The 17,993-nt window shown below is 38.0% G+C and overlaps 1 protein-coding gene and 1 long non-coding RNA gene across 3 annotated transcripts in view; both read left to right on the top strand.

The window, feature by feature from the left end:
* LOC127844575 (protein-glutamine gamma-glutamyltransferase 4-like) overlaps window positions 1–17,178 on the top strand; it is a 55,853-nt gene extending 38,675 nt beyond the window's left edge. For both annotated transcript variants that reach the window (XM_052374933.1, XM_052374934.1), the window contains exons 12-15: window positions 581–776; window positions 2,587–2,747; window positions 3,268–3,404; window positions 12,494–17,178. In XM_052374933.1, the coding sequence (XP_052230893.1) occupies window positions 581–776; window positions 2,587–2,747; window positions 3,268–3,404; window positions 12,494–12,953 (954 nt within the window). In that variant the 3' untranslated portion in view covers window positions 12,954–17,178. The remainder of the gene's footprint in view (window positions 1–580; window positions 777–2,586; window positions 2,748–3,267; window positions 3,405–12,493) is intronic.
* On the top strand, window positions 3,422–11,430 carry LOC127844589 (uncharacterized). Its single transcript, XR_008032824.1, has 2 exons — window positions 3,422–8,406; window positions 10,459–11,430. It is a non-coding gene; the product is annotated as an uncharacterized LOC127844589 (long non-coding RNA).
* Window positions 17,179–17,993: the final 815 nt, after the last annotated feature.

The following is a 17,993-nucleotide window of genomic DNA, read 5'->3' as shown; positions in this document are numbered from 1 at the left end:
CAGTTTGAGTTGTCTCCCTTTGTCAGACTTTTTTCAAATTGAAAACCTGGTCTGTGACAATTTTGTCCCTTGTCTATTAGATTGTTTAGTTATCTGGCAAACAAACAACATATGAGCTGCTCAAGCAAAAACAGGTTTTTTGCCATATGCTGCCAACATAGGAATAAACCAGCCTGGTCAATCACACAGTTTAGTAAGGAGCTACGCTGTCTCGTACAAAGTCACGCAAAGTTTTGTGGTCTCTTAAGTAGACGCACACAGTCTGGCCGCATGTTACATAAGACCCATTTTTGCATAATGTGGCTAGAATGTTTTTCTTTACTGATAAATAATCTGTTCATCAAAGCTTTTTCTTTACAGTTAATACAAGTCATTAGTACAAAAATCGTCTTCTGGTTGTAGAACAATGCCACTTAAGTTTAACATGACTCCAATTGTATAGTTATAATGTTTCTAGTAGTTATATATAGAATATAAGAATGCAGTACTTTTTTATGTCAAGAAGCTGATTGAAAGGTTTGAATGAGGTGCTACATCAAATAAACAAATAAATATTGCAATCGATGTCATGCCTCAACAGATCGACTTTGACCTCCTTTTGGCCAATGAAACAGTCCCTGGAGATGACCTTGAAGTTGGGGTCAAGGTGAAGAACTTGACCTCTGACCCCATCAAAGTCAAGGTCACCCTGACCTTGGCCTCAACTTTCTATACGGGTGTGGCTGCAAAGACATTGAAGGGAGAAATACAGGAGGCGTCGCTGGCAGCTGACCAAGGTATGACGGGTTTTGTATGCAATCAGTATGTGTTGCCCGTGTAATACACAGTTAATTGTTGTTATCTTTTATAATGTACTTATCAGCAAATAATGCAAAATATATCAAAAAGAAAATATATTCTTTTCTGCATGAAATAGACTTGGGTGGCCATCTGTCCATTTCAAATCGACTTTTTAGCTCACCTGATCGGTCTTTGTCGGTCGTCTGTCAGTCCGTCCACATTTGTTTGTAAACACTCTAGAGGCCACATTTCTTGTCCGATCTTCATGAAACATGGTTACCTTGTTAACACTGTAGAAGTCACATTTCATGCCCAATGCTATTTCGTCATATCACTGTCAGTCTTAAATAACGTCATTTACTGGTAATCCCTCCAGTGAGTCTATGACTCATAGAATAACATTCAAACATCAACTTAACCAAGGTAAGTCTTGTTTAATTTTTAAATTTTCATGTAACTTTGTCAAAATGTTTGTCTAAATGATACATATCTTGGTTAATTTCAAAAGTGGTTCCTGTCCGTTAAAAAACATGGTCGCCAGTGGGTCGGCAGTTTTCCTTATTTGGCTATAGAGAAACCTTCTTGTCCAATTTTCATGGAACTTGGTCAGAAGATTTTTCCCAATGATACCTTGTAAACACACTAGAGGCCATACTTTTGGTCCAATATGATGATACTTGACCAGGATGTTTTTCTTGATGATATCTATGCAAAGTTTGACATCTGGTCATGTGGGGTCAAAGTCTTGGCCAGGAGGTCCAAAAACCTTGTAAACATATGTAGACTTAGCATTACTTGCAAATGTTTGCATGCAAAATACCCATGTAAATAGACAGTACTCAATCAGAATTAATCATATGCTCACACTGCAAAAGTAAACAGAAGAGAACCAATCTAATATCCTCTAGAATACTGAATTTTCAACTAAGCAATGAACAAGGCATTGTAAAAAAAGGTGAGCGAACTAGGGCCATCTTGGCCCTCTTGTTAGGTAAAAAGCATGATCAAGGGGGGAGGCGTTTTCTTTTTATGTGTATATTAGAAACCATAAACAAGCTTTCTAACTGAAATTCCATTAATTGTAATTATAATCATTAAGAGATAATATTTCGAATAAACCAATAACTATAACTGAGTGGTAAAATATACAATGAAGCAGTTATGCCCCTTTTTATACATAAGATTTAACAACTTATTCTGACGCAAGTTTATCATGAGTTGGATGATTTTGAAAAACAAACGAGCCTTCCTCTCAGAATATGGTGCTGATATATAATATAATTCATGTGTGTAAAGTGGCGTGCCAGCTTTGCCTGTGCAGCATGCATTCAGGAAGTAGTCACAGTTTTCCAAAAACACGGCTAAAATCAACCAACAAATGAACAATCTTGTTTCAGAATTAGTTGTAAAGTCTTGTTAATGTGAACTGAACATATCTGTATGATTGAATCTTGTTTCACTTAGGCGATAGACATATGAGCCCTGCTCTGTGAAAAGGGGGTTTAATGCTTGTGCATAAAGTGTCGTCCCAGATTAGCCTGTGCTGTCCGCAGCCTGTGCTGTCCGCATAGGTTAATCAGGAACCACATTTTCCGCCTGAACTCGGTTTTTGCTAAGAGACTCTTTAAACAAAAAATAACATTAAAGTGGTAAGTGTCATTCCTGATTAGCCTGTGCGGATTGCACAGGCTAATCTGGGACGACACTTTACGCACATGCATTAAACCCCCTTTTCACAGAGAATGGCTCATATTTATTAACATGCATATAGCCAGTTTGTAACAAACGCTATCATTTCTTCCTCAGAGACCATTCTCAAAATGGTGGTGGTGGCTGACGACTATGTGTCCACATTGAACCCAGAGTTGAAGTTCAAGCTGACGGCAGCGTGTCGGGTGGTGGAGAGTAACCGCTTCTATGCCGATTCTGAGACCTTTACATTGAAGTTCCTGTCTCTTGAATTTGATGTGAGTCGTGTTTAAAAACTTGATACAAAATAAGGACTCTGGTAGAATGAGTTGTATGCTTTGTAAGGTTTAGAAAAATATTAGCTGCACTCCGTGGAAATGGGGCTGAAATGTGTAAAGTGTTGTTCTAGATTAGCTTTTGCAGTCTGCAAAGGCTTATCAGGGAGGATACTTTCGGCTTTATGATTTTTTTTTGTTTAAGTGAATACTTTCGGTTTTATGGATTTTTTTGTTTAAATGAAGTATCTTCTTAGCAAAAATCAAGTTAATACAGAAAGCGACGCCTTGATTAGCCTGTGCAGACTGCACAGGCTAATCTTGAATGACACTTTAAACACATGAAAAATACATCGTGTTCCCAGAATAGTTTACATATCTATTTTCAGATTTCAAATTTTAAAACTCATGCTTCATCTTTTTTTGCAACTTTCAAATTATCGTAAAATTATATATCTTTTAGGTGTACAGATATGCCATAATTATACATTCTTCACAGTTTCATGCATTCTACTTCTTACAGGTCCCAAAGAAGGTGTGCTCTCGGATTGAGACTAAAGTTCCCTTGACATTTAAGAATGTTACCAAACTGCGCCTTCACAACTGCGTATTCCAAGTGGAGGGACCATACATAGTGAAGGCTAAATCCTACCATATCAGGTGACCTGCTTTCTTATATTGGAATTGATGTTGTTATTTCTCAGTACTTTCAGATAGAGAGCTTATAGTCTTAGGGTTAAATCTTATAAAAACATTATTTCCTCTCTAGAGGCCATGTTTGTTTCTCAATCTTTATGAACATGTATGAGAATGTTTATCTCGGCAATATATAGGCTAAATTCAGATCCTGGTCATGTGCTTCAAATACTAGATCGCCAGGTCAAACCTGGTCACTGCTCTAGAAGCGACATTTGTGTCTCAATTTTGGGTTACAATGTTCTTTACAATATCTTGGCCAAGATCTGGGTCAGATAACTCAAAAACAATTTTCACAAACTAAACCAAGTGAACAATCTTTTTGCATCTCTAGAACCTGCGATTAAATCTTGATGAAACATGTTCATAATTGTTTATCTTTACAGTAACAATTGCAGGTGTGAATCTTGTTATGTGTTTTGAAAGAAATTGTGCTTAATTCTAAGAAAATGCATATTAACACATTTATGACTGAATTGTAATGAAACGTCTTTGTTATGTTTATCTTGACAATATCTAAGGCAAGATTGAATCTAGGTCAGGTGTGTGCAAAAACTAGGTTAGGTCAGGTGTGTGCAAAAACCAGGTTAGGTCAGGTGTGTGCAAAAACTAGGTCACAAGATGAAACAAGAGATGAACCTTTTTGCCACTGACGAAGAAACATTTATGACTCAAAGTGTAGTTTTTCTATGTAACATCATGTAGTGGTCATCTGCTAAGTTTCATTTAATCATGACCCCTGTGTTCCAACTGTCCACACCCATGGTTTCAAATAGTTTATATACACTCATATATCAAAAATAATAATTTCACCTGAAACCCAGTGTATACATAAAACTAAGACTTATTAATTTCTGAATATAAATTAATAATATTTATTTTCGCGGAAACGAATGTTGTTTGCTGGTTTCTATAGATACGATTACGGATGTAACGTTATGTACGGAATGCTTCGGTAGAGTTCGTTAAAACAATGAAATTACGCATTTCCGTACCACGTGATATTACGTCATTCCGCCTTTTGCAAACTGCCTGTGCTTTTGTTCGGATCGTCAACAAACTTAATTTAAATTAAATCTCGAATCATCTCAAATAATGCCGCGTGGAACAAAGCGGAAATTACCGGAAAATGTGGAAGAGGTTGGAGAGGACGATACCCGTCTCTTACAACCGGATCCAGGTAGAGGCTTTATTGATTTTGAGAAGATAATAGATCTAAGGGCATCTAAAATCGTTCCTCCTATTAATACACGTAACGTTGAGGGGTGCGGTGTTAGCGGGGAATCAACTCTTAAGTTTCCCGGTAATCGAAAATACAATAAAAGTTCAATCTCTTGCTTCGGCTATTAATCAGGGTCAAAACATGATATAGTCGTCAGGAATTAACGCGCTTATCAAACGATGACTTGGCTGCGCACGTGCCAGCCGCATTGAAACAACAAATTTCTAGAGGCGAATATGTCAATTTGGCTGTTAATAGGTGCCTTCGAATTATCCGCTCTTTGTAACGGTAGTGTTTTGTAACTTTCGGCAGAGGGCACTCTTGAACAGCGCCCTAAGGAGTGTAGGGATAAAATTCATAACATCGAACGGTGGTCGGACGCTTTCTTGATTTATGCGTCACTCTACCATAGCACGCGACGCGATAAAGTGCAGGAGATTTTGCATTAACTTTCCCTGTAATGACCTACTTAATCTCGCACCATCGCCGGTGAATAGCAAAATATTACGTGAATATTTAACATCGTATAATTCTACAGATCGAAATGACCTTTTAAATGTTTTTTACAAATGGGTTTTCAATGCATTATAACGGACCCAGAGTCAGTAGATTTAGTAAAAAATTAAAGCCTGCAATCGCAAATGCTGACATAATTCAAGATAAGATAAATAAGGAGATTTTGGCGGGGAGGTTGGCTGGGCCTTTCAGCGAACAACCTTTTTCTAATTTCATGGTTTCCCCAGTTGGCTTGGTGCCAAAAAATATACCAGGTGAATTTAGGATGATTCATCACCTTTCTTTCCCAGAGGGTAACTCGGTTAATGACTTCATTGATAAAAAATACTCATCCGCTCAGTACACAAATTTCGATGAGGCGGTTCACATGGTTCAAGATTTAGGGCGACACTGTAAATTTTTCAAAACGGATCTTAAGATTGCATCTCGCCTACTCCCAGTTCGGCGAGAAGATTTCGAAATACTGGGCATACAGTTTAATGGTATGTTTTATGTGGAAAAAGCATTACCATTCGGAGCTTCAGTCAGTTGCAAAACATTGTACAGTTTTCCTCGTTCCTTGAATTCTGCGTTAAGAGTAAAATGTCATCGGGCAAGCTTATACACTATTTAGACGATTTTCTTGGTGGCGATAAATCTGAGCTAGGTTGCCGCAAGGTGATGGATTCGTTTATCAATTGCATGCACGAGCTAAACGTGCCGTTAGCCACGAAGAAAACAGAAGGGCCCACGGAAATAATCGTGTTCTTAGGCTTAGAATAAGATTCGGCGGAACTAGTAGTCCGCATTCTTAAATAAAAATCGTAGAGTTACGGGAAAAAATTCACACCATCGTGCAGAAACAAAAAAATAAAAATAAAAAATAACCTAAAGCAAGTTCAATCGTTAATAAGGTCTCTTAACTTCGTGTGCAGGGCAATCCCAGTCGGCCGCCCGTTTTGATTAATTAACACCACCTGTGACATAACAAAAGCATTCCACCGCATACGTATAACACGTGCTGTTAGGCAAGACCTCGAAATGTGGTTGACATTTTTGCGCGATTACAACGGCGTGTCGTTTTTCCATGACCGATACTGGATATTCAATGTTGACACTGAATTGTTTACAGATAGTGCTGGCGGGTCTGGTTTCGGTTTTTGGGATTTATTTTAAAGGTCACTGGTGTAACGCTCGTTGGCCTAATTTATGGCGGCAAAAGGGCGTAACTAGTGACATAACTGTTCTCGAATTATTTCCAATTGTAGTTGCACTGTTTCTCTGGGCGAGGATTTAAAAAATAAAAATATTATGTTCAACAATTTTCGATCTGCATATAGTCTAAACAACAATTGGCCCGCGGATAAACAACATGTTGTTCTCTTTGTAGCCTATTGTTTTGAAAAGGGTCTATCACCTAAATCTATCAAGAGCTACATTTCTGGATTGAGTTATATTCATAAATACATGGGCTAGTACGATATAAGTAACATTTTTTGGTAGTGAAGTAAATGCTTGAGGGCTGTTCTCGCTCGCGACAAACGGTTGGTACGCGGGCACTGGCACCAATCACTCGCAAGGTCTTGACGGTTATTGTCTCGCAATTAGCAAAGGTGTGTTATAATGACTTCGAGCGCTCACTATTCAATGCTATGTTTACTCTGGCATATTTCGGTCCGTTCCGAGTCAGTGAATTGGTAGCCACAGCAACATACAGTTATCAGTTGCAAATAGCCCACGTTAGGGTCACGGGGGATAAACACGCCATAATGGTCACACTCAGGAAACATAAAACAAATCAGCGCGGTATTCCGGTCACAATTAGGATCCCATACGAGCCGGAGTCTGCGTTGTGTCCAGTTCGGTCGTTTACAGACTACCTCGCAGTGCGACCCCATAAAGTCGGTCCATAACCTTAGCAACTATGAATCAACACATTGGCTCGAATGGACTCTGGGTTTCAGGCGTAGTATATCAACCTAATTTAAAGGTTAGGTTTTAAAAATAGTAGCAATGCAGCAGGGAAAAAACTTGTATAACGCTTATTGGTATTAAATGTCCGAGATGTATTAAATGTCCGAGTTATGTCCGAGTTAAAAAGTGTGTAATGGTCAAGCGACCATTGGTATTACATGTCCGTGGTATTAAATGTCCGAGTTAAAAATTGTGTAATGGTCAAGTGACCATTGGTATTTGATGTCCGAGTTAAAAAGTGCGTAATGGTCAAGTGACCATTGGTAAAGTGTGTAATGGTCAAGTGACCATTGGTACTAAATGTCCGAGTTAAAAAGTGTGTAATGGTCAAGTGACCATTGGTATAAAAAGTGGTATGATCGCAAGTGTAGCGATCAAGTAAAAGTGTGACAAGTAAAAGTGTGATCGCAGATCAATCGCTGGGGTCGGCTGCGCGCTGAAAAGTTTACCAAGCACGAAATAGTGCGCTTATTGGTATTAAATGTCCGAGATATATTAAATGTCCGAGTTATGTCCGAGTTAAAAAGTGTGTAATGGTCAAGTGACCATTGGTTTTAAATGTCCGTGGTATTAAATGTCCGAGTTAAAAATTGTGTAGTGGTAAAGTGACCATTGGTATTTAATGTCCGAGTTAAAAAGTGCGTAATGGTCAAGTGACCATTGGTAAAGCGTGTAATTGTCAGGTGACCATTGGTACTAAATGTCCGAGTTAACAAGTGTGTAATAGTCAAGTGACCATTGGTATAAAAAGTGGAATGATCGCAGGTGTAGCGCTCAAGTAAAGTGTGATAAGTAAAAGTGTGATCGCACATCAATCGCTGGGGTCGGCTGCGCGCGAAAAAGTTTACCAAGCACGAAATAGTGTCGGTGCCGATCGATTCCGCGACGCCAGGTTTTTTTCGGAGCGATGGTGTGCATCTGTCGGATGTTGGCCTCGAATTGTATTTGGATTGCATTCGCGACGTCATCTTAAAGTTCTGTTAAAGGGCTAATCCAGAATTTGTGGGGGATAAATTTGTGAAATTTATTGTGGCGGAAAATTCTGTTTGCCGGGGGTCGGATGGGCATGCGCATTTATACATTTATCTGAATGGACTCTGTGACTACTTGCGTAGTTAATCATCCTTGTCCTTTCGGGTAATTCCAAGTTTACATTTATCTGAATGGACTCTGTGACTACTTGCGTAGTTTATCATCCTTGTCCTTTCGGGTAATTCCAAGTTATTAAAGTTTAAGCTGCTTGAACAGAATAAAAAATAGTAGCAATACCGTAGGGTAAAAAACGTTTAGGTGTCAAATCGCTGCCTGAGCGATAAGTTGTATTTTAATGTCCGATTAAGATTGTAAAAAGGTACAAGTAATATTATCGCAAGTGTGGCGATAAAAGTGATCACAAGTGTAGTGATCAAGTAAAAGTATTATCGCAAGTGCGAAAAAGTGTGATCACAAGTGTAGTGATCAATGTCCGATTAAGTATATTATCGCAAGTGCGAAAAAGTGTGATCACAAGTGTAGTGATCAATGTCCGATTAAGTATGTAAAAGGTACAAGTAAAAGTATTGGATCACAAGTGTAGTGATCAAGTAAGTGTTAACGCAAGTGCGCAAAAAGTGTGATCACAAGTGTAGTGATCAATGTCCGATTAAGTATGTAAAAGATCACAAGTGTAGTGATCAAGTAAGTGTTATCGCAAATGCGCAAAAGTGTGATCACAAGTGTAGTGATCAATGTCCGATTAAGTATGTAATTCGCAAGTGCGAAAAAAGTGCGATCACAAGTGTAGTGATCAAGTAAAAGTTTAAGTGTGTCATTAAAAGTGTCATGGCGATTATCATGTAAAAGTGGATACAATGGTCAAGCGATTGGTAGAACTAGGTTTAGCCCAGCAAAGTATATGGTTCTTCCTAGTTCGGTCGCTTGATGAGCAATAGCATTTTTTATTTTGGGTACACGGTGTTGCTACTATAACGGTGTTACTTCACGTTTTGTAATTTTATCGTGTGCTCATCCACCTCCGGTAGGTATATTTTCAAAGTAACAGGTTTCCACGAGTGAGTAGCCGATTTTTCGTTAGGCTCGTGGTTACCACCGGCTGTTTTTTCGCTGCGGCCTTTTATATCCCACTTTTTACTCGTATAATATTACAGAGATCTGTTAGTGAATACTTTGTGCATTCTATTACATTTTGTGATGTTTATTGGGAGGCAAAATATTTTGGAATCGGGTCATTAAACTAGTTAAATGGAGTAATGTGTTGTTTTATCGTTGCAGTCGTAAAATAAGACTTATTAATTTCTGAATATAAATTAATAATATTTATTTTCGCGGAAACGAATGTTGTTTGCTGGTTTCTATAGATACGATTACGGATGTAACGTTATGTACGGAATGCTTCGGTAGAGTTCGTTAAAACAATGAAATTACGCATTTCCGTACCACGTGATATTACGTCATTCCGCCTTTTGCAAACTGCCTGTGCTTTTGTTCGGATCGTCAACAAACCCCACCCACCGCACCCTGATTAATATCTCGACTGGTCCGACATCCACATTTTAAGATGCTCAGAGTCGATTTAAAAACATATCTTGCACATAAATGGACTATACATTTGAGCTATACGATTCTGCCGGCAAGTTCTATATTTCCAGTACATGTACACCGGCTCATGGCGGGATCCTAAAATCTGACAGCAGACATTCACACCCATTTTGGTGCCGGGGCCAGGCCACACCCCTTACAGTCGATCGAGATGGTGCCAAACTTGGTCTTGTACAACTGGGGCGCTTTCCAGCGGACAGCGTGACTCGGCGCTTGGACTGTCTTCATCGAATGCTACAATGGACAAACGCACTGTCGCACGTTTATATAGAGCACATGCATTCTGCCGGTGAACAATGAACTGTCTCGTGTTTAATATAAGTGCACAGGAATTTTTGATGCCACTTCCATATCCGAACATTCACTTTGGCGTCGTTTTTTATATTCTGTCTGTTTTTTATTGTCATATAAGCCTTTTTATGTGTTATTATGTCTTGTAATTTTATTGTCATATATTTCTTGTTGCATTTGCCTTCCTGTCGCAGTGCCGGAAAATTCTGTTTGCCGGGGGTCGGATGGGCATGCGCATTTATACATTTATCTGAATGGACTCTGTGACTACTTGCGTAGTTAATCATCCTTGTCCTTTCGGGTAATTCCAAGTTTACATTTATCTGAATGGACTCTGTGACTACTTGCGTAGTTTATCATCCTTGTCCTTTCGGGTAATTCCAAGTTATTAAAGTTTAAGCTGCTTGAACAGAATAAAAAATAGTAGCAATACCGTAGGGTAAAAAACGTTTAGGTGTCAAATCGCTGCCTGAGCGATAAGTTGTATTTTAATGTCCGATTAAGATTGTAAAAAGGTACAAGTAATATTATCGCAAGTGTGGCGATAAAAGTGATCACAAGTGTAGTGATCAAGTAAAAGTATTATCGCAAGTGCGAAAAAGTGTGATCACAAGTGTAGTGATCAATGTCCGATTAAGTATATTATCGCAAGTGCGAAAAAGTGTGATCACAAGTGTAGTGATCAATGTCCGATTAAGTATGTAAAAGGTACAAGTAAAAGTATTGGATCACAAGTGTAGTGATCAAGTAAGTGTTAACGCAAGTGCGCAAAAAGTGTGATCACAAGTGTAGTGATCAATGTCCGATTAAGTATGTAAAAGATCACAAGTGTAGTGATCAAGTAAGTGTTATCGCAAATGCGCAAAAGTGTGATCACAAGTGTAGTGATCAATGTCCGATTAAGTATGTAATTCGCAAGTGCGAAAAAAGTGCGATCACAAGTGTAGTGATCAAGTAAAAGTTTTAGTGTGTCATTAAAAGTGTCATGGCGATTATCATGTAAAAGTGGATACAATGGTCAAGCGATTGGTAGAACTAGGTTTAGCCCAGCAAAGTATATGGTTCTTCCTAGTTCGGTCGCTTGATGAGCAATAGCATTTTTTATTTTGGGTACACGGTGTTGCTACTATAACGGTGTTACTTCACGTTTTGTAATTTTATCGTGTGCTCATCCACCTCCGGTAGGTATATTTTCAAAGTAACAGGTTTCCACGAGTGAGTAGCCGATTTTTCGTTAGGCTCGTGGTTACCACCGGCTGTTTTTTCGCTGCGGCCTTTTATATCCCACTTTTTACTCGTATAATATTACAGAGATCTGTTAGTGAATACTTTGTGCATTCTATTACATTTTGTGATGTTTATTGGGAGGCAAAATATTTTGGAATCGGGTCATTAAACTAGTTAAATGGAGTAATGTGTTGTTTTATCGTTGCAGTCGTAAAATAATAGTTTATATACACTTATATAGCAAAAATAATAATTTCTCCTGAAACCCAGTAACAAAACACTAGGGTTCTCAGGGAAAGAAAAACAAATAGTGGGAGACATATTGTTTTTGCCCTGTCTGTTGGTTTGTTGTTTTGTTTGTTTGCGCCAACTTTAACATTTGCCATAACTTTTGCAATATTGAAGATAGCAACTTCATATTTAACATGCATGTGTATGTCACGGAGCTGCACATTTTGAGTGGTGGAAGGTCAAGGTCATCCTTCAAGGTCAAAGGTCAAATATATGGGACAAAATCCCTCATTTAATGTACACTTTTGCAATATTGAAGATAGCAACTTCATATTTGGCATGCATGTGTATCTCACGGAGCTGCACATTTTTAGTGGTGAAAGGTCAAGGTCATCCTTTAAGGTCAAATATATGGGGACATAGTGTTTCACAAACACATCTTGTTTACAATAAGTTGCTCATACGTCCAACCATCTTTGTCCAGCTAAAGAGTAGCAAGCCCAAACCGTATACATGTCTTGTCATGTGTAGTTCATACTTTCTTTGAATATAATAATAGATAATTAAAGAAAATTGCTTACATGACACACTTTCAATGCATAATGTCTTATGAGCCTGAATTGAACCATTTCCTAGGCCTAAACGAGTGAATATTCTTAAAATGATAACTGATCTTTAGCAGATATTTTTTTTTATGTTTAATTGAACTAAATTGTTTAAAGCTTTAAAAAAGAGCTCATTTCACTTCAGGACCTACAAAATGTAAATTTTGTTTCTCGGGCCACTAGTTTGCATCCCTTGTTATCTACAAAAAAATTGTTAATCCTAACCTTTGGGGTTAAAACTGCCAACGCTACAGAGTCAAATAATTCATTGTTACAACTTCCTCAATATGACAACATGCAGTGTCAGGGGGTATCAGTCACTATGCTGACAAGTTCTAGTTCAGATTAGCAAGATCTATGCATATCACGACTTGTTATCTAATGGCCATATTTATCTGAAATATTTACAGGAAGGTTGTCAACCCAGGGGACGATGTGTCTGTCGATGTGGTCTTGTTACCATACCGTCTCGGTAACCGTGTCATTTCAGCAACCTTCTCGTCCAATGAGATTGCAGACGTGCTGGGGGAAGCGGTGGTCCATGTGGTCAGTAAGGCAGAATGGGACGAACCTGACGGAGGCGTGGAGGCCATGGAGGTGGAGTCTGCCGTCAGGGGCGGGGCTGGTGACGGCTTGATTGACAAGCGGGTGGAGTCAGGGGCAGTAATTGACAAGGAGGCGGAGTCAGGGGCAGTTACTGACAAGGGTGCAGAGTCTGAAGCAATTATTGACAAGGGGGCGGAGTCTGAAGCTAATATTGATAAAGAGGCGGGTACTGAAGCTTTGAATGACAAGGAGCGTATTGCAGCAGAGGAAATGGGGGAAAATGGAGGTGAAGAAACAAATCATAAAGAGAATGGATCAGATTAGCTGCAGGTTTTGTTATATTCGTTGAAATGTTTTCAAAGATAACTCGAAGTAATCCTAGCACTCTTGGGCATGACTTTTCGTGATTGATGTAATTTCACTGTTTAAGTACCTGCCATATTTAATATATATATATATAGGACTATATGCTGTACTTTTTACTCTTCTTTTCTGTTAAAAATCTTAAATCAAACTCTGTTTTATTATTATGATTATTTTTGCATTGGTGTTCAATTATATATTTGTAAAATTAATTTTCGGCTTAACTTTTCTAATTTGAAATCTATATATAAAAAATTCAAATTGTTTAATAAAAAACAAAAATGAACAGAAATATGACCAGGTATGTCCCTTTTCTGTTTCTGGTCTTTTGACCATATTCGAATATATGACCAGTTATGTCCATTTTCTGTTACAGGTCTTTTGACCATATTCGAATCTCACTCTTTGTCTCTGTTAAATAAATATAAATGTGCAGTTTGCGGTAACATAAAAGGCCCATGTGTAAAGTGTCTTCCAGGATCAGAGTGAATGGAGACATTATTGATATAAAATAAAATTATTGATATAAAATAAACAGAAAATCACGGGCTAATACTTTCTTTTATAACAATCTTTTGATTTTGCTGTAGACAAAGAAAGTATTTGTCTTCATTATACCTTACATGATCATTTCTCTAAGAATTGCATAAACAATTCACAGGGCATAAATTTGCACTACATTTGTATTGCGATGTCACCCTCGCTTGGAGATAAAAAAAAAACAATGGACAACCAGGCTTTAACGAAATGTGAAACTGTAAGCGTCTTATGATTATAACATTGCATATATATTTTTTGATGTTTAAGGATGTTATGTCACTTGTCTGTTTATTTTAATTGTATGTTGGTGCAACAAAACGATCATATATGTAGAGTATTCATAGTAGCAGACAATCTGTAACATTTACATATTCTGTATTTGCACATATATATTACTGTATCATTTATTAGGTATACATGTATAAAGATTTGCAATATATACATTACTGAGAAATTAGGAAACTTGTTTATATTAACATTTACAGCTGTAACCAAACTTGCCTTTAATTTGTTATTGTTAAGGTATGTTTTTAAATTACAATGGAGTATGGTCATTTGATAAATTGTTGTTAGTTATATCGTAAGTAGCTTTTGAATGGTTGTTATTTGATTGTTGAATGCTTTGGAATGGTGTTTGAGTCATGTGTCCTTAGCTTTGGTAGTGCTCTAAATATTAAGTATACAGTCTCATTCATTTGAGCAATTTGTGTTAATAGCATTGAAAATGATTTAGACAGGCCTTGTTTAAATCCATACATTCTCCATTCAACAGATCTGGTTGAAAAACCATTATCAAGTTGGTGGATTTCTTTGTTATTAACTGCTTCATGCTCAGATTTGTCTAATGCCATAAGTGGATCCAGACTGCACAACCATGCAGACTGGTCAGGAGCTACCCTGTCTGTTAATGAAACCAGTGTGCGCGATTGCAGCCTTTTTTGCATGACAGGGCTCTATTATACATTTCCATCTGTATCTTTGTTTATACAATCTATTGTGCGGATCTCAATTGAAATGGTCTCTGCTAAATGCTTTTTTTTAGAGGCATTGATGTTGATTTTACTTATGTCTTCTTAATGCAATATCCAGATATTTTTGTCAATTCTTTACAAGTATCTTTAATTGAATCATAACACATTTGATTGCTTTTAATAAATATATAGTATGTTACAGATTTTTCAATTTTATGCTTATACATCTTTATCATAGATGAGCCTTAATGAGACATAATGCAGAAATATTGTGTGCTTCCAATAAATGCTATTGTTTTTGTTTTTTGTAAACCCCTTTTCACTAGACTGTAACTTCATTATTCAACAAGAATTGTTTCAATAACATGCCTCACATGTTCATGGACAACTTCTCCCTAGACTGGATTTTGGTGTAGAAGACTTCTCCTTTCAACAAAATATTCCATAAAAGCGGAAAGTGTTGTCCCTGATTAAACTGTGTGGATTGAAAAGGCTGATCTGGGGTGACAATTTACACACATGAATTAAGCCCAGATGTCCTGAACACTTCGCATATCTCCTCAACATTAAATAAACAGTATGCTTTTGAAATACATCTTTAAGTGTTGCCGAAGTCGAAATTTAAACACAGAATGGCAGCTGAATTTTATTTAAAAATGCACCTTGTGTTCATTTTTGTGCACTTTTGCCTCAAAAGTATAAAAAGAAGTTTGTAGTGTTCATTTGTTATTGGCAATAAATGTTTCATGATATTTCGTTCTGACCAGATCTGAATTCCTTTTTGGTTTTTGATAAGTTTGCGCTTACTCATTCTGTTTACACCTTTGATGTCATTTTACAAAAAAAAATAACAAATCGTCTGTTTCTAATGATTCCCAGAAAATGAATGTGTGTTCAAGTTTCTGTGTCTGTAGCATTACATAAATAACCTGTGCTCTGGGAAAACTTAATGCATGTGCACAAAGTATCGTCCCACATCATTAGCCAGAGCAGTCGACACTGGCATTTCTGAGGCGCCACTTTCCCTTTTTATGATTTCTTTTTCATTTAAAGGAAGTTTTCTCTAAACTAAAAACAAGTCTTGGCAGTATTTGTCGTTCTTGATTAGTCTGTGCAGACTGCACAGGCCAATCTGGGACGATACTTATCATACATGCAGACTGCACAGGCCAATCTGGGACGATACTTATCATACATGCAGACTGCACAGGCCAATCTGGGACGATACTTATCATACATGCAGACTGCACAGGCCAATCTGGGACGATACTTATCATACATGCAGACTGCACAGGCCAATCTGGGACGATACTTATCATACATGCAGACTGCACAGGCCAATCTGGGACGATACTTATCATACATGCAGACTGCACAGGCCAATCTGGGACGATACTTATCATACATGCAGACTGAACAGGCCAATCTGGGATGATACTTATCATACATGCAGACTGCACAGGCCAATCTGGGACGATACTTATCATACATGCAGACTGCACAGGCCAATCTGGGACGATACTTATCATACATGCAGACTGCACAGGCCAATCTGGGACGATACTTATCATACATGCAGGCTGCACAGGCCAATCTGGGACGATACTTATCATACATGCAGACTGCACAGGCCAATCTGGGACGATACTTATCATACATGCAGACTGCACAGGCCAATCTGGGACGATACTTATCATACATGCAGACTGCACAGGCCAATCTGGGACGATACTTATCATACATGCAGACTGCACAGGCCAATCTGGGACGATACTTATCATACATGCAGACTGCACAGGCCAATCTGGGACGATACTTATCATACATGCAGACTACACAGGCCAATCTGGGACGATACTTATCATACATGCAGACTGCACAGGCCAATCTGGGACGATACTTATCACACATGCATCAAGCCCTGCTTTCTCAGAGCTTGGCTCAGATATTTCTTTGCCATTTGACAACAGTCTTATAGTTTTCACAAAGTAAAGAGGGCAGTATTTTGAACTTAGGTGGATGGCAACAGTTTAAGTATTTCCCCTGCTGATGATTGAAAATAAATTGACAAATTGTTCCCAAATGTAAATGAAATATATATTTGATTACCGGGGTACCTAATTTTAAATGATGAACACCATGGGTCTAATGCTATATTCTCCCAACATAGCTCCAGGAACTACACTTTCTGCTATAAGGTCATGCAGGCTGGTCTGGAGCTAGGCTGGCCGAATGTGGCAGTGGCCTTTTTTCGCATGACTGGATGTCATATTAAGTGTCGTGATCTGAGAAAACTGGGCATAATGCATGTGCGTTAAGTGTCGTCCCAGATTAGCCTGTGCAGTCCGATCAGGCTAATCAGGGACGACACTTTCCTCCTAAACTTGATTTTTGGTAAGGAGGGTCTTCCTTTGATACTAAATATACCATAAATGCGTAAAGTGTCGTCCCGGATTAGCCTGTGTGGACTGCACAGTCTAATCTGGGATGACACTTATGCACATGCATTTTGCCCAATTTTCACAGAACAAGACACTTATAATTATGATTACCATCTAAACTTTATAGAACTTATAATACATAGATTTGTTGTCTGTATTTGGCATACTTTCTATATCACTATGATTGCTGATGAAACATTAATTTTCACGTCTTGTAATAAAAATTGAACTGTATATTTGTTCCAGTGATTGCATTTGACTTCAAAGATACGTTCTCACATATCTGCCATTCAGTGCTATGGAGGAGCTGGACAAATTAGTTTAGATCTGGTTTAATTAACTTTAATAGATAATTTTAAAATGTACAAACTACAGCTGTTGGAGCGTGTGAATATTTATACATGTAGCCTGTACCCCCATAATGTGTGAATGGTGTGTGTGTAGCGGGGGTGGGGGGGGGGGGGGAATCCCTATGTTGATCAGCTTATCAATTTATAACTCACTTTAATAAAACATATTGTTTGCCATTTTTAGCTCGACTACTATATATTAAATATATATAGTGGAGCTATCCTACTCACCCGGCGTCGGCGTTTCCATTAGCGTTAGCGTGCAAATGTTTAAGTTTTCGTACTACCCCAATTATTTTCATTGTCCCTAGACATATTGCTTTCATATTGTGCATACTTGTTTACCAACATGACCCCAACCTATAAACAAGAGCAGACAACTCTATCAAGCATTTTGTCATAATTATGGCCCCTTTTCCACTTAGAATATGCAGCAAATGTTAAAGTTTGCGTACTTCCACAAATATTTCAATGTCCCTTGACATATTGCTTTCATATTTTGCATACTTGTTAACCATCATGACCCCAACCTATTAACAAGAGCATACATCTGTATCAAGCATTTTGACAGAATTATTGCCCCTTTTATACTTAGAATATGCATATTATTGATAAATCAATGTTAAACTTTGCGTACTACCCCAAATATTTCCTATATCCTTTGACAAATTGCTTTTATATTTTGCATACTTGTTTACC

Source organism: Dreissena polymorpha, chromosome 9 (genome assembly GCF_020536995.1).
Source record: "Dreissena polymorpha isolate Duluth1 chromosome 9, UMN_Dpol_1.0, whole genome shotgun sequence".
Taxonomy (NCBI): domain Eukaryota; kingdom Metazoa; phylum Mollusca; class Bivalvia; order Myida; family Dreissenidae; genus Dreissena; species Dreissena polymorpha.
Note: the sequence above shows the minus strand (reverse complement) of the source record. Positions and strands in the feature narration are given on the sequence as shown.